This window comes from Carassius auratus, chromosome 19 (assembly GCF_003368295.1).
Source record: "Carassius auratus strain Wakin chromosome 19, ASM336829v1, whole genome shotgun sequence".
Taxonomy (NCBI): domain Eukaryota; kingdom Metazoa; phylum Chordata; class Actinopteri; order Cypriniformes; family Cyprinidae; genus Carassius; species Carassius auratus.
The window spans coordinates 13,419,249-13,443,311 of NC_039261.1; the positions used below are offsets into that span (position 1 = coordinate 13,419,249).

Genomic DNA, 24,063 nt, shown 5'->3' on the forward strand with positions numbered 1-24,063 from the left:
GGCGCAAGCAGTCAGAAGGGAACACAACAGTCATTTATGCATGTTTGAATTTGTTGTTCTGTAGCATATGCAGCAAAAATATCTAAGTTGAATTAATGGTTTATTCATAAACCAATCAGCGAGCTTGAGTAGTGGAAGCATAGTTACAGATCAATATTTATTTTTTGTTATTTAATTATATATATGAAATGATGTTATTATGTTATGACATTTTTTACATACATTAACAATATAATTATTTATTTTAATAGTAATTGGCGGCCCACCTGCAATACCATCGGCCCACAGGTTGAAAACCACTGATGTAAGCTATAATATTTTTGATTGACTGGGAAGCCTGATGTTACTCCTTTGAAATGTTAATGTACTCATGGTGTACTTTATTTCTATGAAAAAAAAAAAGATTTCAATAGCATTAAATATTCAACCTTGTCATTCATCCAATGAGAGCAAATGCATGTGTATATATATATATAATATATGTATATAACATATATATATATAAAACATATATATATATATATATATATTATATATGTATAACATATATATAAAAATATATTTGTCATTTCACAATATTTCAGTTTTTACTGTATTTTTAATTAAATCAGTGCAGCCTTGGTGAGTATTAGACAACTCTTTTAAATCATATTTATATATATATCTTACCAACCCCAGACATGGGCTCATTAATGTTACCCGTTTTAACTAAAGGGTAAAATTAGCATGCAAAAATCTTCAAATCCTTTCCAAACATAAATTCAAACTCAATTTGTTTATTCATTTTATTGCTTTATAGGATTAGGAAAAAGCACAGAGTAGGAGGCCTTGACAGCGTGCAGCATTGAATCCTGTTTGTGTACAGAGCTGATAGGCCAGAATAATCAGACTGTGCCGCTTATAGCCTTTGCACGCTCAAGGCGTTTCTCAGGAGATGTTATGATGTGCCTTAAGCAATCGTCAAATCTATTTGACACTGTTCATGTAAAAAGCATTCTTTTACAACTTAGCCTAGCTTTGGCTTTCGTTAAAACACAGAAAAACAAACCGTGGATATCAATCCACTGAAAAGCAGCTTGTTGCATTAAATGCTAATATTATACTTGTAGTTTTACATACTGCATTACCTTATTAAAGAGGTAAGTAAATGATGCTTATAGCAAATAATACTTTAGGGGGGAAACTTTCGAAGCATTTATACCCCTCACACTAGTCAGGGTCAGTATAGCTTAAGTAGCTGGATACAAAGAGCTTACGATCGTTGTGTATACAAAAAAAGAGCCATGATAATCTGAATATTATTTCCAGATCACATCTGAAACTGAAAATAAAAGTGAAAAACAATATGCACACAATCCTGTATGCTTGAGACAGGTCACATTTCTACCCAATTATTGTGAGAACCACTGATTTCTATGATGGTGAAAACTCATTTAATTGCCAAGTTTAGTTCTACCTGAGTTGGCACATCTATTAGGGGTGTATCTATCCAATCTCATTCTTTGTCTATTGCATATGACAATTAAGAGTCTGATAAGCTCTTAAAATTCACACCGACTCTAAACTGGGTTCAGTGCGCCCGTTCTGTCAAATTAAACACCTGTCCTGCAGGTTTCTCTGGACTGCTCGCTTGAGATAATAACAGGTAGAGCGGTTATATATGAGAACACTGAGAAATGAAAGCAAACAGCTTTAGCAGAATTAGAAAGTTACTAGTTTGCACCTTACGCATCTTTCCCTCTAGTGGGAAGCGTTAAGACTGTCTTGGAATGCACGATATACTGTATAGAGTAAATATTGCCGTTACTACAAGCGTGATTACTGTAGATACATAAGAGTGGCCTCCCTACCACTAGAGGCACCAGAGAATTTAGAGTGTCAGGCTTGGCTGACAACAACCATGTCAAGCCACTTTGGAACAAAAACAGGACTCGGCTCATTGGTTAATCGTCATCAGTAGCCTCCCTTTTCGATTCATTCAATTTCCTTTCCATGAGTTGAGAGGATGGGCTTGGAGGAGACACCACTTCCACAGGAGGTAGCATGGCACCTTCTGGCTCAATGTCTTTTCTCTGAGAGAGCTCCTCCTGGACACAAACACATCATGTTCAAGTGAACAATCCTGACCACAAAAGCAGTCCAAGTAGTGCATTAACAACAACAACCTCTAACCTGCTCAGAGAACCGCTGACTCAGGACTTGATCTCCAAACTCCTGAGTCTCGACCTCTTCGCTGTTGGAGTGGCAGCTGGGGCTGGGAACCTCGATCCCGTGGCTTTCCAGTATGGCAGCCTCTGAGCAAAGGAGACAGAAAGTGTATTAGCGATGTTAATAATGACAGTTCAAAAGTTCATATGTAGTAGTCACACTGCAGAGGCTAATGTCAAAGGGCCAAAAAAATAAATAAAAAAGTGTCAAACTGATTAATGCTTCCCCACAATAACATCTAATTACCTGTAGACAAGTCACATGATTATACACTAATATAATGATAAATATGATAATACACTGTTCAAAACTTTGGGGTCATAAGACTTTTTTAAATAAATGAATGCTTTTATTCAGCAATAATTTATTAAACTGATCCGAAGTTTTGCTTTTATCCTAAGCGACTTAAATAATAATAAAAAATAAAATAAATTAATATTAAATTAATAATAGAATTATAAAATGTATATTACAAATACATGCTGTTCTTAACTTTCTATTAATTAAAAGAACCTTAAATTTTTTATCACAGTTTACATAAACATTAAGCAGCTGTTTTTAACACTGAAAATAATAAGAAATATTTCTTGAGCAGCAAGTTAGCTTTTAAGAAGAGATTTCTGAAGGATCATGTGACACTGAAGACTGAAGTAATGATGCTGAAAAATCATCTTTGCCATTACAAGAATATTTAACATTTTAAAATGTATTCAAATAGAAACCAGTTGTTTTAAATTGTAATAATAGTCCACAGTATTTCTGTTCTTACTTTATTTTTGAGCAAATACATGCAGCCTTGGTGGGCACAAGAGACCCAAAATAATTTTTAAAATCTTACAGACACCAAACCTTTGAATAGAAGTGTAAAAATAATTATTTTTAGTAGCCAGGGTTCATTACTGGATGGGGGCCCACAGATAGAAAGTTCTTGATTTTGTTCTTAAAATAAAACTTTTTTGCAGATATAGTGCTAGAGAAAAAAAAAATAAAACTTCAGGCTTCCTTCCTAGATATTCGTGTCACACTTAAAATGAGTGACAACCTGTCAGACCATCATTCTTGCCGTCTCACCAATGTTGGCACGTCTCTTCATCTCCTTCCTCCGATTGGCAAACCAGTTGTACACTTTGAGTGCAGTGACTCGTTCAAATTCTGAAAGTTTGCATCCTGAAACAACATTTATATAAGAAATGAATCATAAAACAATACATAAAAGCAATTATACATTCAGCAAGGCAGGGGAACATTTACAACAAAGATGGCAATGCTACAACTAGTCTGGGTCTGAGGCAGTTCAGATACTGATTGCAATCACTTACCAGGTTTTTGAATGACAGCATTACAAGCATTGGCAATTTCCTCTCTTTTGGCCTCATCAGGATACTGATTCTCTATGAAGAAACTGAGAACAGAGCGACTCAGAACATGACTTAGGATATCATGATCATTGTTCAACCAACAGGAAACAGGAAAGGCCTTAGAACACTGTGTAACACTGCAGATTAATAAAACAGGCTACTTAATGTTTATGACATAATGACTTTGTGTAAAAATGCTTGTGAATGAAGAAAATATTCAAAATTTATGAGTACTCTGTCACCATACCTCACTACAAAAATATGAAGTCTGTGCCATTAAAATTCAGAATTCCTATGGTGAATGAACCACTGGATGGATATTGTTTAAAATAAAAAATGGCGATATGTTATAAATACACATATTGGAGTGAATTCCACTGTATTATATGCTTATCGCTCTCATAAATAATTTCCCATATGTACAGAAACGGATAACTTAAAAGAACAAGACTTGTGTTTAACTGCAACATGTTTGCATTTTAGAGCATTTTATCTCATGCAAATGTTTTTTTTACAAATATAACCCTGAGAAACAATTACTGTCTGAATAGTGCCAAATACAGTAATGCTCTGTGATTTACCTTTCCATGATTGACTGGCACTCCTTTCTCCAGGTGAAGCGACTACCTCTGCGCAGTCTAAAAGGCCCAACTGCTGCCCTGTCTGCAGGGCTTCCAGCCAACCTCCAGTCAGGCTCCTCTTTAACCAGTGAACGCATGGACAACGTAGCACCTGTGATGAACATTATCCAAAAATACAGAATATAGAACTTAAAACGCATACAAACCAAAAGACAAGCAAACATGAATTGACCACACATGTAGTAAAACACAAATAAATAGCATTTTGTTGTTGTTTCAAAACAGCATGACTGTCTTCCATGAAACACAAAAGGAGATACTCAAAGCAGATCGTCTGCTGCTCTCTTCCATAAAACGGTCCCTGGTCCCCATCCACTTTCATTTCATTTGTGTTTAATGCCAGAGAGAAAGTCATACAGGTTTAGAACACCATGAGAGTTTAATTTTGGAAGGAATCTGAGATTCTAAAACCACCTTTCCACTAGTTCCAGATGGTTGTCGCATTTCGCCACTTAGTGGCAGTCGTAACTGGTTGATACGGACGTGTATTTACACCTGTTGTAAAAAGGGTCTATGATTTCCACACTAAACAAATGAGCACTATACGCTTGAATGAAAAGCCTAATGGGTTTTCTAGAGCTAATTAACTGAATTAATTTTGTAATTAGTATTTCAGATTTTTTTTTTTTTTTATAACTGCCAGTTTTACAAAAATAGTATTTAAAGAATAATATACTAGTGCAAGAATATTGTTAATTCTAATCTCACAATTATTATTATTTAGTTAGTTTTGAATATCTTATTAGAATTGCATATTGTCTAGCTGTAAAAGTTCAAATATTTCAAGTCATCCGAAACTGAAATCAGATCTGAAATTTCACTTATGCATACGATCACAACTCCACGCAGGTGCCGTACTACTCTCCACTGGAAATGAATGACTTCTGGTCTATTATTTTTGAAGATTGTGAAAAGGTGGCTTAAGACTCATAGAGAACAAATATTCACTTCCCAAACCAGATGTACTGAACTGAAGCTGTGTTTCCCTGCTGCATGGACATTACCTGACTGGGACTGGTGAGCAGAGTACCAGGGGAGGAGGTGCATCAGCAGTTCTCTCTGCCTATTCAAGGGAGTGTCAGTCCTGCTCCTGGGGACCTGAGCATGCTGGCTTTCACTCCATCTGATTCCTTTAACCCATTTAGGCAATCAGAAAACTGTGTTAACTAGAGTCCCTTCGAGGGACAAAAACTTGCTGTTAATGGTGATGTCCGTTAACAAATATTTACATAGTGCTCAATGAAAAACTTCATTGTAGATAACAGGGTTAATAGACATTCAGAGTGATTAGGTTCTTGGAGCCATGCTCGATTCTCTAGCGCTGTAGAGAATGTAAAAGCGTCATGCTCAGTGCTCTGTTAGTAGGGTCAGGTGTTAATTGCACCTCAGTGCAGAGAGGACATGAAAACCAGCATTTGACAAACCCAGGATCAGGACTGAGAGCTACAGAAGAAGGTCTAACCTGGGAGATGAAGAGCTGGGGTGGTCCTGGAGGGCTTCACATTACTTAATTAGCTCCTTTACGCATCAACACGTTCTTTATATTATAAATGCAAGATGATGCGGGTGTTGGCGGTGTTACAGCCTAAAAGGGTTTAAGGCTCATTTCAGACTCACACAACCTACACCTCTTGAATGTGCCAAGAACAGCATTAACCTAAGCGCATAATTGATGGGAAATGACACCAGTTGACTGAATTTCAATTCAGTGCGGCAACAAAGCATGTCCTTCCAATACACAGTCCCAATTTCTTTAATGTAAAGCCCTCAAGGACCATGCAAACTATATAGGAAAGATAAGGCAGAATAGCAAATGAAGAGCATAAAAATAAATAAATAAAATTAATCAAAACTAAACATAAAACCATTCCTGTTTAAGCCAGCCCCATGCCCAAAATTCAGGCCACTGCCTCATTTTTGGCAAATCATTTCCCTGCCTTGAACAACAACTCACCTGGGCTGTTGCGCTCCAGCAGGTACCAGCGATAGAACGCCCTGCGTTTGGAGTCGCTCATCTCCAGCCCCTGCTGCAGAAGCCACTGAGAGATGTAGCTCTGGCTGATACCTGCAGAGTATCACAGTCATAACAATGAAAATAACCAGTGAAAGAAATGGCAGGACAAGTAGAACACATCAATATAAAACCAAATATTCTGGAAATGCCATGCCAGGGTTATTATTCGTAACTGAAACTAGTAAAAACATTTTTGTTAATTTAAATACATTTTTGAAATGAAATAAAATAGAAGCGTTAGATGAAAAACTTGAAAACTAAACAAAAATTTGAAATGTTGCCCTTGCAACTTAATTGAAACAATTACGTTTTAACACTAAAATTACTACTAACTAGAAAATAAAGAAAAACAAAATAGTAATTTGCAATGCCAAAGCACATAAAATAACTAAAATACTGTAAATAATAGAAAATATGGTAGCACTTTATTTTACAGTCCTGTTCCCCATGTACATATTATGTACTTATTATAGTAATTACAATAACTATGTAATAACTAGGTACTAACCCTGTACCTACCCCTAAACCTAACCCTACCCCATGTAGTTACCTTGTATTACCAGAACTGTCTTAGATAAATACACTGTAAGTACACTATAAGTACATGTTAGTACACGTACTGTAAAATAAAGTGCAACTGAAAATATAATCTAATTCACAATACTAATAGTATAAGTAATACTAAAATAAGATTGATTGCTTGCTTTGTTAATTTGGTGTGATTTTACAATGATATTCAAAGTCGAACCATTTCTAAAATATTGTTTAAATAAAATTGTTAAATAATATTTCAGCATGTGATCAATGTAATATTGACTCACAACGAAACTCAAATATCAGCACAAGCATCTTACTTTTTTGACAATTAGGTTTAGAAAAGTGAACGTTCTTGAAATACACTGAATTTGATACTACAAGCACATCTTTAACCAATCTGTATTCTGTGTATTTAATGAGACTCAGCACTGAAATTTCACTGTATAAAAAATAATCTGTATAATAAATGAAGTGCAAGGAAATGTAAACTAAACTTGTAATCACAGTTTGTTTCCAGTGATTTTGCTGTGCAGACATTTTTGATATCTGTCTGAATTTCTCAGTGCACTTGTCACACATGCACTAGTTTCACATGCTTGTAGTTTGTTCCTTCATGTCAATGTTTGGGTTATCTACGTTGTGGTTGACCTAGATTTTCTCCATTTGACAGTCTTGATCTGTAAAAATTTGGGGCAGCCTTGACATGTAGGAAAATAAAATATGTATAATATATTTCACCTGTTCAGCACAGGAAATAATTAATACTTTAAGTAGCCCAGTTTCCAATGGATTGCATGATAAGAAAACTATCTCTGTCAGCTACACTTTTATTACTGCAAGACAGAAAGCATTCAGAGTACCTGTCACTTGTCCCACAATCGCCTGCGAGATCCTTCTGTTATTGAGAAAAGCCTTTATCTCTTCTTTTACAAGGTTGCTGTCCCTCCTACAGTCCAAACAAAGACAAGAATTTGTATAATACCGTGAAAGAAATTTATACGTTTGTGACAAAAATATGCATTAAAATTCAGTGGAGTTTTGATTTAGCACCTTAACAAAATCTCACAGGAACCTCAATTTTGTGATGTCAACTTCAAATACGGAACATTAATTAGTTAGAGATAACTTTACAGCAATTTTAGATTCCAAAGAATTCTAGAAAATATTTGTTTTTACATTAAACTTTTTACACTTTTATTAATTTAAATGCTTTCATTTCAATAATCTGCTGATTGTATTCTTTTAAAAGAGACCAACCTTTCAACTATTCATGAATTACATCCAAGATTTTCACATCTAGCTTTTAATCCTAAAATATAGTGATTTTTTTCCCAGAATGTTCAGATTTCTGTTCAGGAAATGAGTGCATATTTATTAGGTAATGCTTATTTTGTGTAGACGAGCATAACATTTCATAAAATTTATATTACAAAAAGGTTTGCAATTCTTATTGTAATCAATCTGCTGGAGAAGTATTGGTGATATATTTTTGTTAATTATTCCCCTATTCACCTGTGTGTCTTGCCTTAAATGTGGAAAACACTGTTTCATGTGCCATTCTCCAAAGCCAAAGAATGAACAGAACAAGCTACAAAAAGTATCCATTTGAACCAAATGTCCACCTGACCTGATTCAGAAAGGGCTCTTGTTCTCTGAAAATTACACTGTTGCTCAGGGACATTCACTGTCATTATCAGCTGTTATATTAATCTCTATCTCTCAGTAGACCTGAGAAGAGAAGCCCACAGAAGCAGCTCATAAAAGATACCTCATGTATTCCTCCACCTTCTCCTCTAGATCCCAGTCCTCTTCTGCCAAGTCGTAACTAAACGACCTCTGAACTCCGCTGGGTGGGTACATGGGTGGTGGGGAGGCATCATAGCTGTGGCTAGGTGATAATGCAGCATCCATAACAGGGGTTTGTGTGGTGGCTGAAGTAAGAGAGGAGGAGGAAGAGGAGGAGGATGAGGGAGCAGCAGGGGCTGCGGAGGTAGGGGCGCTGGGTGGGGCCGAGTGATTGTTGCAGCATGGGGTCCGATGGTCTGGATCGAGCCTCTCTAAAGACTCAAGGGCTTGAATGATCTGAGGTTTCGTCATCCCTGACAGCCTTAAACGCTGGAGCAGGTCAATCTGTTCAATGGTATAGCGTGGCTCCACATCACAGCACTCCATCCTGACATCTACGGGACAAGACAGGGGAAAAAATAAAGCAGATTATATGTTGTGTTGATAATTATATTAACCTTCACTTCTTTATATGAAAAGCGTGTCATTTCTGCATCACTAGTGTCACCACAAAGAACAGCCAAAATAGCAGACTGTAGAATGATTCCATTCTATGGAAGTAAAAAATAAAAATCTATTTATTTTTTACAAAAATTGTAACTAATGTATATATATATATATATATATAAAAGGTGGGCATAGATTAATTTTTTAAATCTAGATTAATCTCACTGTGATCTTGAAATTAATATAGATTAATATAGATTAATCTAGATTAAAATGGCTCATTCGAATGCTGCTGAAGGCATTCAGAATATGTATGCTACCCAAATAAAATTTACAAACAGTAAGTCTTTAAGAAGGGGTTTATCAGGCTAGGTGGTGCATTAGAAAAGGGGCTCATCTCCTGTTTCCAAAATGCATCACAAAGTGCTTGAAAAAGTTGTAAACTAATTCCACACGCCTGTTTCACACATACTCCGTCTGCAGTGCATATGCGTTGAATAGTTTTTTACGGATTCCAGTTGCGTTCCAGGAATGTTACGTCTGCAGCAGTGCAGCGATCGTTTACGTACCGAGTAGTGGACTGCAAACGCATCCTGTGTGCACCACGTAACGCACACGGACTGCAGATGCACTGCAGACGGAGTATGTGTGAAACAGGCGTGAGCAGCGCCGTAGCTGGAGTCAGCGGGGACCCGGTGTAGGTTTTACCAGTGGGCCCTGTTTGAAATTGTTTAATTTGTATGTTCGCTTATTTTTATTTATTTGTGCTATTTACAAAATGTTTACGTTTTTTTCAAGTTTGTAGGTGTCAAGGTACGGAAACCAAATAATTAAATGTAAAATAGCACTGGATAGTCTTCAATGTAAAAATGAAATATACAATCAAACCTACATTTATTCAGACACCTTCAACATTTCTCACATTATTATAGTTTTGCTATATATATCAAAAATTATATCTGGTGTCTGAATAATTTTTGGTTTGACTATTAAAACTACAAAGTAGTCCAGAGCAGTGAGTGATTTTCTTTCATTTTCTTGGATTAACATTACAGCAGCCAGTCGCTAAATTAGGCGCGGTCACTTTAAGAGACGATGAACGCATCCAATATAATACACATCCCGTTTTTTTCTTCCACTGTTTACTTTCACTTAAGAAATAACTGACAGTTTTTTTATGAACATAATTTCCACGGTGGATATTTTGACCTATTTTGTATGTATTTGTCGGCACAAGACCAAAAATTAGCAAATTTAATGTTCAAGCGTTTTGAGACGCCTTTCTCTGCGTGAGCCCTGAACACCAGAACACCGCGAGTACTGAATTGGGCTCTTTCACATCTTTTTGTTTGTTCAAACTGCGATTTGTATTTGTTCGTTCAGGTGCAGGAGGGACTTCGAGGAGAACTTCGCAGAAGAGAGCTCAGTTCAGTGTCGCTGTCCGTGATACGCGGCTCTCTCTCGTGTGCACTGAACAAAGCGTGCGAGTAACCAGCTACTCTGTTCAGCTTTTCCGCGTCTTGTGTTTGGATGCTTTAATGTTTAAATCGACAAGCGGTAAGGCTTAAAAACATGTGAAAAAGATAAGCTTTCATGACGATGCGCAGCAGTGGCCGTCAACTGTCCTGAGCATCTTTTTAGGCTGGTCTCAGCCGTCGGTTTTATAAAATATTAAGGAGAAAGTCATCATAGCTTGCTTAGTATAGACCCAGCTCCCAGCCCAACTTTGAGAATAGATTAATTGCGATATTTTTTTTATCGCCTGATAAGAGTCCCACGTTAACACAGCACGTTAACGCCAATAACGGCCCACTACTAATATATATATATATGAGACTGTAGTTATTTCTCCCATTAAAGTAAACATTCATGTGCCTTCAAAATTTTTATCAAAAGTTTACAATGTGATTCACCTCATTCATAGCTGGTACAAAAATAAATTCTTTTTTTTTAAACCCTATGAGAAAAATAAAAAAATTAAAAATAGATACTTTCGAAAACAAAAGCTGCTAAAAAAGTGTGTAGGTACTGTTGCAATATATTGAACAGTAAAACAGATAGTTCCACACCAACTCATCCCATTAGTTAAAAAAAAAAACAGAATACTATGAACGGAGGTGGGGCTGTGTACAGGAAAAAAAAGAGAGAAAAATATGTAATAAAAAAACATTCTGTCCATTCCTCAGGCTTTGAAACAATATACAAATTAATGTGTGAATTGAACTTGATTAAACAAAGCTACAGAAGTCCTTAGAGGCCATGGATTATTAATTTTTTACGACTTTTTAATTAATTTAACTTTTAATGATAATTAACGACTTCATTATCTCGTGATCTCGACATAACAAATGTTGTATATTTGTATAGATTCTCGTTATCATTAAGTTTTTCAAGATCTCAAAATAACAAAAGTTGTTTTCTCATTATCAAGACTTAATTTTCTCATCTTGATATAACGAAAGTTGTTTTCTTGTTATCACGGCTTAATTTTCTCGTGATATCAACATAACAAAAGTTGTTCTCTAAGTTACATAACTGCACCAACAGGCGGCAGTATAGAGCTGAATATAACGCTATACGAATAAGGACCTTCTTTGTGATCACTGTAATTTGTGCAGTATTGTTCATTACTGTCATTTAATTAATTCATAAATGTTAAACGCTTGAATATGATTATTTTGTCTATCATTAAGTTGTTCGATGCGAGACTCATCACAGTTTCGCCACCGCATAGCATTCCGTGTAATAAACGAACTGCTTATTACAAACGTAGTTGATGTCACTGTATTCTGTTTGCACCTATATCTTTATTTGTGCATCTTTGAAGTAGGCCTACATAATTGTTAGTTAAAAAGCAGGTATGTTGCGTTTATCTAGGATGCACTTCAACAACATATTTGTAATGTTGATATTTCCTTATTTTTAATCTTTATTGTTAATCATTAAATGTATATTGATAAAAAATGTGTTTTATGTAAAGTGTAGAGTAGACCATATGCTAATTTAATTAAGCGATGTTCTACATGATATCAGTCACAGAATATCCTACATAACTACAAAATGTACTAATTATATGTAATTTTATTTAAAATAAAATAAAAATAAAGTGAGTTGAATCCAAACAGCTCTAGGAAAAAAATGTAAAACTTATCTGAATACTTCTGACGGCTCCGCCTGTGTTCGCGGTGTTGCTTTATGAATTAAATGTCAGTTATGAACAATACTGCACAAATTATAGTGATCATGAAGAAGGTCTTATTCTCTATACGTGTACAGTAAAGTGGATATACAGTATACAACACCCCATCGGTTATATTCAGCTCTTTACTGCCACCTGTTGGCTCAGTTGTTTAACTAAGAGAACAACTTTTGTTATGTCGTGATCACGAGATAATTAAGTCATGATGACGAGAAAACAACTTTTGTTATGTCGTGATCACAATAATTAAGTCGTGATGACGATAAAACAACTTTTGTTATGTAGCGATCACGAGATAATTAGGTCATGGTGCCAAGAAAACAACTTTTGTTATGTCGTGATCACGAGATAATTAAGTCGTGATGACGAGAAAACAACTTTTGTTTTGTAGCGATCATGAGATAATTAAGTCGTGATGACGATAAAACAACTTTTGTTATGTAGCGATCATGAGATAATTAGGTCATGGTGCCAAGAAAACAACTTTTGTTATGTCGTGATCACGAGATAATTAAGTCATGATGACGAGAAAATAATTTTTGTTATGTTGTGATCAAGAGATAATTAAGTCATGATGACGAGAAAATAATTTTTGTTATGTCGTGATCAAGAGATAATTAAGTCATGATGACGAGAAAAATTTTTTTGTTATGTCGTGATTAAGAGATAATTAAGTCGTGATGATGACGAGAAAACAACTTTTGTTAAGTCGTGATCAAGAAATAATTAAGTTGTGATGACGATTAAACAACTTTTGTTATGTCGTGATCATGAGATAATTAAGTCGTGATGACGAGAAAACAACTTTTGTTATGTAGTGATCATGAGGTAATAAGTTGTGATAAAAAAAACTTTAGTTATGTTGAGATCACAAAATAATTAAATCGTGATGACAAGAAAATAACTTATGTTGAAATCACGAGACAAATCGTTATCATGACAAAACAAAAAAGAAAAAATACATTTATGGCCTCTGAGGAGCTCTGAGGAACAGCGACAAAGCTGTTCCATATGACTTGGAATAAATCACAAATATCATATGGACCATTTTGATAATACTTTTATGGTATTTTCCCCCCACATTTTGAAGCCTGACAGCCTCGGTACCTTTGAGGCTCACTCTTTTATAAGGAAAAAGTGAGCAGGACGTTCTTCAAAAATTCACCTTTTATGTTCCACAGAATAAATGAAGTCATACAGGTTTGGCACAACATGAGGGAGAGCAAATAATACCAGTTTTTAATAGTATTATTACTGTTATTGGATGCTGAACACGACCATTTGTTTTCTTAAATTTCATATAATCAATCTCATTTCATTTTTATTTTCTATCCCTTTACATCAGAAACGAATTATTTTATTACTTTGCAAACACAGCCATTCCTTCAGGGAATGCAAATCTAGTAGTATACAGTAACTTCATTTAAAATGTCTGCACACCATATTTGTTGTCCTACCTGAGATTTGAGGTGATAATCGGCCCGTTGGGAGCGGTTCTGCGCGTGGAGCCACAGCAGGAAGGCACCACTGTCGCATGGTCGAGGAGTCACCCGCAGGGGACAAGGGGGGCTGTCAAAACATCACAATAGCTACTAACAGCCAGTAAGCACGTGTCAGTTAGTCATGCTAGAGTAACGATACAAACAACTACGGTCTGCTTTAATAACCACCTCAAATAGAAGCTAACGCACGTCTGTAATCATGACTTTCTTTATTTTGTGTCAGGCTCGCGCTAGCTGGCTAGCCCCAGCGGGCACGCGCTGCTGTGCAACTGCATGCAAGAATGCTTTATCTTCGCCTTTGTTTTCACACTTGCAGCTGAACCCAGTGACTTGGGGGCGGCTTTTACTTTTGGCAGACAACGCGGAAAGTCATGCAGTACAATAAAAAACTCACTGCTCTAGTTTGTGAAACTGATTCGCGTCTCGCTATGTCGCTTGTTATGACTGCGGGTGTGAGATGCCTTCATAGTAGCACAGCTTTGATGCACAGAGCGCTAGAGTAACTGTATTGCCGCTAGCATGAAAAGCTATATGCCCTACACGCAGTTATCCGCCTTACCTCCCCGCGCTACCGTCAAACTGCTGCCGGAGTTGGAGATGGTGTTGTCGGTGCACACCCTGGGTTATATCCCGGCCCTCCCGTGCGCTCACTTGCACTCCGAGACGCTCCAACTAGCTAATGAAGGTGATCCGAGGAGGGTCACATTGTCCTGGGATGCCGCAGCATAATATTACTGGATATATGGAAGTCAACAATCGACCTCTCACCCGCAGCGACAGTCCCATGTGGATGCAGGAAGTGGATGCCAGAAACACTTCAATTCGTTAACTATCTTTAATGACATGTAAAAAGATTTTGAAAGTCCTTCTGAGGAAATTGTTGAGAGTAGTTATGAAATATGAAATGTGTATTTACTTTTTGTCAAGTCTGTTTACGTTTGTCTGATTTTACAGGGACTGCTATTCTGTACGGATTTATGTTTTCCTTCTTTTTTTCATACAATAGCAATAGGACTGTTTACAATGCATCAGCAATGAGTCACTTGCACTGAGAATATGATGTTTAAACTGCTGACCACAGATAAATCGTTGTTATATTAATACTATATCATTTTATTATTGCAATTGGTTTCAGTCTGAGGTCTGAAAAACCAAAATCATTAATCATGGCATAGACTAAACAATAAAATATTCCTTACTATATATTTTACTACGTAATGTACAATTTAGTCTTAATTGTATTGGATAAAATAATACACTCACATAAATGGTATTCTTCTAAAATGAAATTTTACATACATTTTCCTTCATTAACTAATGTTGTTTTTTTCTATCAGTTTTGCTTCACTCTAAGACAGATCAGTCCTGCCTTATAAAAAATACAGAACTAAGACACACAAGTACAAAGCAATAGATTTCTGTAGTTTTATTATAGTAATAATCATGTTATAATAAGTGGCTAAACAATTAACAAATGTTATAACAAATGATGTTATGTTGGTATTGTTTTGTTTTATTCTGAAACATTTAATCCCATCTAATAAAAATGACAATGCATTTACACAGTAGTAATAATCAAGTTATAAAAAGTGCCAGAGTTTGATCATTTCTGACCAATGATTAAAAATGTTTAAACAGAACTTTTATTCACAATATACTTTTCTGGAGGGTCAGGTCACCTTTAGTATTCAGTGTCTGAATGAGAAGTCCTGTCTGTCCTCAGGAGACATGGCCTACAGAGAAACCCATCTTAACAGTATTCATGGTGATCGCCAGCCTGGTGCACATCCTGCTGCGGCTGCCCCTCTGTGAGATGCTGTATCTCATTACGAAAGGCTGATATGAGTGTGCCAGCTCGTACAGACGTAAACAGATGATCCATCTAGCAACTCTGGCATGCAAAGAAAATCTAGATAATATCCAGGAGGAGACAATAATTATAGTCTGCTGACCATCCTCCCTCTGAGTTTATTAGTGCTGCTGGCTATCTCTTGAACTGAACTGGACTTCCTCCCTTGCTCAAATTAATTTGCTTTGTTTGAGATGTATTTTTTATTGTGTATGATCCAAAGACAAAACTCACTTTGTGACTACAATGTTGTGTTATTTTATCTAAAACAGTGTTCACTGTATCATATATTAGTATAAAATACACCACAAGATATTTATTGTACTGTTTCAGATGTGACGTATAACACTGCAGATTGTAGTGTAAACTCATGATGAATATCAGTCAGTAACAATTTTGAATTATGCACATGCTAAATCCATCAAAATATTAAATAACCAATAATAGCAATATTTATATTTTTAATAATAAAAAATATAGAAAAAAGTACGTGTAGACATTCTGATCTAATGCAATTAATACAGTGGTGTATAGGGTAATAAAGTTTGTTCCTTTTGGACAGAGAGCCGCAGTACCGCCTCTAACACAGAGAGGGCGCTACACTCTACGACACAGGAAAGACGCCGAGAGATCTGTAAAATGTGTATCTAGTCTATGGTATCTACTCATTCTTTTACAAAACGGGGTTGAGGTGCTCTTTCTTTACCTGCTTCGTAGGCCTGTGATATAGTTAACATACCTTATTCATGGCCCGCCTTCAAAATAAAATTCAAATTACTCAAAACATTGCCATTTTATGTGTCATCATGTCCTTTACAAATGAAGAAATATTTTTTTTACACTTAACAGATTACAATGATTTCAACTGTTTCTAAAAGTTGTTACTTTCTCACTCTTGCCTTCTTTGAATGTGTTGTGAAAACCCTGCTGAAATCTTAAGATGGTTGTCTGGTTTTAGCTGGTCTTCCATCATATTCAGAGATGGTTTAAGCTGATCACGGTGGTCTTCCAGACTGACAAAGCTGTGTTAAGATGGTCTCCCCGGCTGAGCAGCTAAGACCAGCCTGACCAACTAAATATGCGGTCAAAAACCCCTCTCTCTCTCTATATATATATAGTTCATTTTAAACATTGTGTTCTCCACAATGCATTTTTTTTCTACCCTTTGTTGTGTTTGTGTCCCTCTTGTGGAGAGAGTCTACATAATTTATTATCCTGTGCAAATATGAATTGCATTAAGGCAAGCCAAATCCAATTGTTTGAATATTATTCAGAATATTAAAGCAGGTAAACTAATCATTGACAAATTATGTATAAACTCAGCAGCCCTAAAGGCTGCCAAGCCTCTGAGGGAAGATCCGAGTCACATTCCTTCAGTCTGTAGACAAACACATGTGTGATCGGGACAGTAGTGACAGGAGGCACAGCTCCTCTCTTCTGGAATATATTCAGAAGTGCCATGACATAACTGAGGACTTAGACTGGAATTTAATTGTTCAAATTGGGAATTCAGGTGAGTTACTGAGACAGCCATGATAAATCTTATAATGAATTTAAATCTGTGTTGAGAATGAAAGATATTTTTTGTTGTGTTTGTAATACTGACAAAGCCATTAGTAGTTGTACTCAACATGCATTTGTCTCTTAAATACATACACAGTCTGTTTCATATGTCATAAAAAGCATGTGGTTTATAGAAGTACTGTTTATGGTTGTACCAAACAAACAACAGGCTGTAAGACATATTACATAGAACATCATATTTTGTTGTTTTGTAAATTGATGATAACTGTAGCTTCGCCCACATCAGCACTACCGCAAACTTTTTTCTTTTCCCAAAAGTCTAACCATTATCTGTTGAGTTTGCTGTGCCGAGTGTGTAATGATTAACTGAGGTGACATCTCTCCTGCAGCCCAAACCCTGTCCTCAGTGGATCAGCGAAAGCCTTTGTGTTTGCTGTGAAATGATGTCCACCCACACCGCTCTGCACCACTTTTAATCTTTCCTTCAGCTTTCACAGCCCTTTCCAGAGCACAGCAGCGAAATATCTGTAACATTTGTCAGCACAGCCGTGTCAAAATACGACCCTTGTCTTCTCTCCAAGTCTTAACTCAGTGTTTATGTTGCTGAGAGGCTGTAAATTCATAGACTGACAGTAAATTCAGCACAGAGTTCTTGGCTCCATTTGGTATCCCATGAGCTCTCTCTCTCTCCATCCTCAGGGGTGTTGTTGTGGCAATCTGGAGGAGCAGAAGGGGCTGATGAAGATGGGTCTTAGTATGGTGTTAGTAGGGCATGTGAACTTCCTGCTGGGTGCTTTGGTCCATGGTGTGGTGCTGAGACACTTCAGCCTCCAGCGGGGACCGGCCATGGAAAGCGCTATCTCGAACGTCATCGCCCTGGCAACAGGCCTACTGGTGAGGCACGACATATTCATGTAAAGTGGGCAATTAGCTGATCAACCCGAGGAAAATTTGAAGAGTTCAGATGCAAAAGCCTTTAAGTGCAGTTTGAAATTTTCTTCTAAAATGAGCAATTTTATCAGGCTCCTATGTGTTTTCAGTAATTTGACTTATATGGTGAGGAATAGGTTCTTTTCATTGCCATTAAAGTGAACATTTCAAATGGCACTTAGGCTTTTGCTTCTGAACTCTTCATTTTGTCTCATGCATACTGCAAGATTTATTTGACATAACAGAGTAACCACAGCTGTAATTTGTCTACAATGAACATTTTCTACTAATGTTTGACAACCAGAAGGTGTCCAAATTCTTTTTATCATTAAAAACCCTCACTGTAAAAAATCATCTGTAAAATGTACAGTAAAAACAAAACAAACAAACAACAACAACAAAACCCACCAAAAACGGGCAGCTGTGGTTGCCAGAATTTTACTTTAAAAAATATGGAAGCAGATTTAACATAAATTTACATTTACAAACCATATTTCAATAACTAATGTAATGTTAAAATACCAGCCTATTGAAATACTGAAATATGTTTGATACCTTTGTTATACATCGATAACCACCAAAAGCAGGTGAGGATGAGTCCATGATGAACCAAAGCTCATCACAAACAGCTTTTCCACAAGCTGAGAAAGAAAATACTAACATCTACAGGTTCACAGTGTCATTCAGTCAAATACTAAACAGCATCATGACAGAACACAGGATACTGAAATAATGCAATAAACATTTATTTGACAACATTAGATGTTAGAAAAAAGTAAGAAGAAGGAAAAAAAAACATCAAATGTGAAATGTAACCTTGGGAATTCTGGGAATGTCAATTTACGTTTTTTTCACTGTAAATTATACATTATTTTTCCACTTCCAAAAAATATATTTTACCATAAAATTACATGAAATGTCAGTTACAGTTTTTCATCATGTATAGTACAGGAACTTACAGTTAACAGGTTTTCACGACTATTACTTTTTTTGTGAAATATTACTTGAAATATTGTATATGCTTGTGCTATGTGTTCTTTAAGAATTTCAGTTTTCATTTCATTTCATGTTTTTGTGTGTGTGTGTTTTTTTATTGTATTTATTTATTTATTTTTAGAAATGGCATTAATTCGTTTTGAAATTAACATTTACAAATTAAGGCTATTTTATTAACATGTGCATTCAAATATTTTTGGGCCAAGAATAAATCGGAAAAAAACTATTGTTATGTTTATCCATATTATTAAAAGCAATGAGAGTTTCAAAATAACTCTGGACAAATTATGATATACAGTAGAAAATTTTAAGGGAAAATGCTCTGAAAATAATTTTGTATTTCATGAAATTCAGCCCTTTTTTCATAAGCATCATGTTCTAATAGCACAGACCTGTGCTTTAGATAAAAGCTGGATTTGTATTAAATGCAAATTTCATCTTATATGCTGGTCCACCTTGGTTGCTCCAATACCTGAGGAACTTCAAAAGGTTTCTTTCAAGAATCAAAGTGAACAAGCCCATGAAAGTGCTGTCATTGATTTATGTGTTTGTGCGTTCTCTGTCAGTTTTCTCCGTACGTTTTTTCTCTCTCTTGCGTCTTTCTGCCTCAGTGGCACACACCTGCTTCCTCTCTCATCCATCAGAACTTGTGTCGAGCTCGCTAGCGTTTGATCACTGGCTTGTCAGAGAGCTTGCAAGTGCCTTCGCAGCTCAGAATTTACAAAACCCCTGTGATACAGAGAAGCCTGCGAGGACAAATCCTTCGCCTGGCACTTGAGTTGATTGTTCTTTGCTAATATTGCTAAAACGGTTCTCTTTTATTGTAGACCTGGTCACTGTTTGTGTCAAGTGTTGTTGCTGTTCAAGTGGCTGCCGCTTCAGTCATTGGACTGATGGTGTCCTTGGTAAAGACCATCATTCATGGAGACAAGAGATTACTCGCTTAATGCGGCTATAGTGATGGCAGAAGTTACCTAACCATCGCCAGCGACTGTCCTTTTAAAATAGTAAATGACTATTGAATAAAATAGTGTGTGACTATTGAAAAAAATATATGCAGGATATATTTCAAATAAGCTTCTGGTTCACTGCTAATTGTTTATAAATGATTTAATGCAGGGATCTTTAACAAGGGGGCCTGCAGTAGAACTAATTAACCTTAATCCAGCTAAAGTTCAGCTAAATGTCAAATTTTTCCTATCACATTAAAACGTATTAAACAACAATGTGAATAAATAATAAAAATTTTCAAAGCTGTGCAAACTGCCATGTAAACATCATAAACGTGTATGCAAATAAATTGATATGGTATTTCACACAGTATTTATCAGTATATTTAAATATCGGTATTTTCAATGTACAGGTGATTCTCAATAAATTAGAATGTCGTGGAAAAGTTCATTTATTTCAGTAATTCAACTCAAATTGTGAAACTCCTGTATTAAATAAATTCAATGCACACAGACTGAAATATTTGAAAAAATGAAAGTCTTTAGTTCTTTTAACTGTGATGATTATTTGATGGTTTTTTTTGCCTACTGAAAGTTTCTTTGGAAAGTTATTTTGTCAGTTGAACAATTGCTATGTTGGTAAATTATTGTAAAATAATCCATTAAACGCACTCTACTTCTGCCCTCCATAGCGTTGTTTGATTCTTGTAAAAAATTAAATATGGCACTATGCCTTGACTAAGGTCTATATCAATGTTAGTGTTATATTAGTGTAATAAGGTGTTGTCAGCCTAAAAAAAGGTTCAAGACCCTTAATTTAATGCGCTGTGGTTTGGTATGAGAGTGTGATTATAAACTGTGACTAAATATCGAAACTTCAATATTAACATTTTTAATGGCTAAATTGGGGTATATTGGAATTGCCAGAGCTGTCAGTATTAAACTGGAGCTTTTCTGATGCAATATTCTTCCACTAGATTTCATCATATTGTGCTCATTAACTTAATGGGCACATTTGTATAAGATAACATTTTCTTCTGTCATAATCCCTGTTTTTATTCAAGCTGTTCAAAGAGCACATTGAATCAGATCATTTTGTTCACAATGCGAGTCTCTACTCATTAAAAGTGCACTTAGTAATTTCTTCCTCATTAAAAAGTTTTACTCATGAAGAAAATAATAGTAATGTGAATATTCAAAATGTAACCTACATTCATACTAGTGGCCTAATTCATTCCAAAATCACATGATAAGCCAAAAAAAAAAAGTCTCAAAGTTACCCCACTATTATGACATTATGTAAATTATGGAAGTATTATGGAAAACTGCAAATAAATCCATTTCAGTGGCACTGGTTGCTGTAAGCTTTTGCTTTTGGATGATGCTGAATCCACACCAGATATCAATGTGATAAACATAAATAAAATAAAATACGTTATGATGTGAGGATAGGTGAGTATAATGTTCAGTATTGTTGTTAATTTTGTAGATGCTGATGTATAGCAGTAGTGTAGCACTGGATGGTGATAAAAATCCAGTACTTATTTATATAATTATTATGTTTGCTCATTATGTTAATTATTATATTTAATACATCTGTTATTCATTTGTTCTTTTTTAACATTAGTTCATAAAAATACAACTCATTTTAAAAGTATAACTAATTTTTAGCTCATGTTAGCTTGTGTCCATTAAATAATTTTCACATTGTGATGGCATTTTTACAGTCAATCATAATTCTAGCAGTTTTTTTTAAATTTATTTATCATTATTAATTTTTGTATAAAACTAACAAGATTCACTTTTACTTTTACAGGGCAAATGAAAATGCCAAAATAATAAATAAATAATAATAAAACACAGTAGTTTTAATTTCTGCTTACCTATATCAACTAATGATGACTTCAGCTTCTGAGAACCCAGGAAATGTAAAAAGGCTTTTTTTATAATGTACTGTATATTACTAAGTTAACATTAACAAGGATTAAGAAATGCTTCTGATGTATTTTTCATTGTTAGATTATGTAAACCAATGTAGTTAGGAACCTTATTGTAGTGTTACCAAGATGTAGGCCTAGGCTACAATGTATTTTTTATACTTTTTTCATATATACCCCTGGCATTTTTTGTTATACTCTTCTATAAAACAAACAAATAAAATGTATAATGAAGGCTACAGCAAGGTTGAGAAGCAAAATTGTTCTGGAACAAACTGTAAACAGCAAAAAAGTGCACTGGTCACGATCACCTACAGTATGCAGTGCACTCAGTAAATGCAATAAATTAAGGCTCTCTATATTTCTCTCTCTCTCTCTCTCGCTTTCTCTCTCCTTCTCCATCTCCTACCTCGGTCTGCCCTGGTGCCTCCGCAAACAACATTTACAAGATGAGAGCAGATTGGTATGTCCTAGATGGCTCAAGACAAACAAGGCAGCTAAGATTTGCACTTATAAAAATAATCAGCGCTTTGGCGTAGGTGGACTCATCCTGTGAGTCTTCAGTTGTACATCTGACAACTCATGCGGTCCTCCTAATAGATGCTTGAGAGAGTACTAACTAACACGTGTGGACTGACTCACGGTGCCCTGTGTGTGTGAGAGAGGGTGTGTTCGGTGACTCATACTGCAGTCATACTGTACTCTAAAGCTGCATCACTGTGCTCCATTTCAGATGAAAACCCCGAGATCAGCCGAGCCCCGCTACTCACCCCAGTCCTGTCATTGCCAAAGAGATGAGGAACGGAAGCGGTCCATTATTAGACCCCCAGAGCGGCACAGGCCACCGCTCTGCTCCGTGTCCTCCTGTCAATATCACCAGCACCCCTCTGCATCCCCATTCAACTGCACAGTGCTGGAAAGGTCCAGTATCTAGATATGATTATGAATCAGACGGTGGATCAAGTGCATTTTAAACCCTTTTGAAGAAATGTTGCATTTGTGCTTGGACAGGTTGTATCTGTTTTGTCACTCATGTAGCCGCCAGTTTATGTTATTACACTAAATAGCGTATTTATAAACTTTTATACTGTCTAGAGAAAGTGTGCTTGTGTCAGGTTTTCAATACATTGGCTACAAAATTCCCACAAAATCTGAAAACACTTTAGGCTAATAATGTATGTTTTTTTAAATTGTATTATTAGCGAATATCGTAGCTTACTATAAAACGCTATAAAGCCTATAAACTTTCAGATTTTCAAACAATGTGAAGCCAACATTGCCTTTCTACTTTAAAATGAGTTAATGTGAATTTTTATGAATTTTACTTCATTTTAATAAGCACTTTCTATTTCTTTAAATTCATATCCTGGTTGTTACCTTCAATTTAGAAGGCACACTTGATCTCAGTTGCATTCTGGGAAATTTAATTATTTTTTAGTCTGATCTACAGAAATAATTTATTAAATATGATTGAATATCTATCTATCTATCTATCTATCTATCTATCTATCTATCTATCTATCTATCTATCTATCTATCTATCTATCTATCTATCTATCTACCACATTATTATCATTAACTAAAACTTCAAATGTTTTTGGTTACTGAAATAAAGCTGAAATCAAATAAATATCTATATTAAAGAAACTAAAACTGAAATAAAAATAAATTAAACATAAATAATATAATAAAAAATAAACTAATTTCAAAATATTAATAAAAAATACAATATATTATCATACTGCTGCTTTTGAGACAGTTGATCACTGTATATTAGTTGAGAGGCTTAGACAGCAGGTTGGCATCTCTGGAACAGCATTGAGTTGGTTTACATCATTCTTGTCGGACAGGACTTTTCAAGTAATAGTTCAAAATGATACTTCATCAACAGCACCTGTGTCCTCTGGTGTTCCCCAGGGTTCCGTTTTGGCCCCCTTGCTTTGTATTTGCTGCCTCTGGGGCAACAGATATGTAATTTTGAAGGCATTAGCTATCATTGCTATGCAGGAGACATTCAATTATATATTTATTTTAAGCCTCATGGAATTACAAAATTGTCTACTCTTTTAAGTTGTATAAACTCTATTAACATATGGATGACAAATAATTATTTACTGTTAAATCCTGAAACAGAAGTACTTATCTCTGCCCCTGCTGGTGCTCTCCCAAAACTGATTGAAAGTCTT

The 24,063-nt window shown here is 35.6% G+C and overlaps 2 protein-coding genes across 3 annotated transcripts; one reads left to right on the forward strand and one right to left on the reverse strand.

The window, feature by feature from the left end:
* Window positions 1-666: 666 nt before the first annotated feature.
* LOC113119481 (homeobox-containing protein 1) lies at window positions 667-14,500 on the reverse strand. 2 transcript variants are annotated; one of them, XM_026289009.1, is made up of 11 exons: window positions 14,251-14,497; window positions 13,647-13,758; window positions 8,527-8,938; window positions 7,619-7,704; window positions 6,162-6,272; window positions 5,212-5,337; window positions 4,148-4,298; window positions 3,528-3,610; window positions 3,280-3,375; window positions 2,173-2,294; window positions 673-2,087 (listed from the first exon to the last, which is right to left on the reverse strand). In XM_026289009.1, the coding sequence occupies exons 2-11, from the start codon at window positions 13,723-13,725 to the stop codon at window positions 1,944-1,946; spliced, it is 1,410 nt and encodes a 469-aa protein (XP_026144794.1). In that variant the 5' UTR covers window positions 13,726-13,758; window positions 14,251-14,497; the 3' UTR covers window positions 673-1,943. The 2 variants fall into 2 exon arrangements, with proteins under 2 accessions (XP_026144795.1, XP_026144794.1); XM_026289010.1 differs by lacking the exon at window positions 5,212-5,337 and having other exon boundaries at window positions 667-2,087; window positions 14,251-14,500.
* Window positions 14,501-17,517: 3,017 nt separating this feature from the next.
* LOC113120267 (transmembrane protein 54-like) lies at window positions 17,518-23,077 on the forward strand. The gene is made up of 2 exons (XM_026290184.1): window positions 17,518-17,958; window positions 22,611-23,077. Exons 1-2 carry the CDS (start codon window positions 17,737-17,739, stop codon window positions 22,809-22,811), a joined length of 423 nt encoding a protein of 140 aa, XP_026145969.1. The 5' UTR covers window positions 17,518-17,736; the 3' UTR covers window positions 22,812-23,077.
* Window positions 23,078-24,063: the final 986 nt, after the last annotated feature.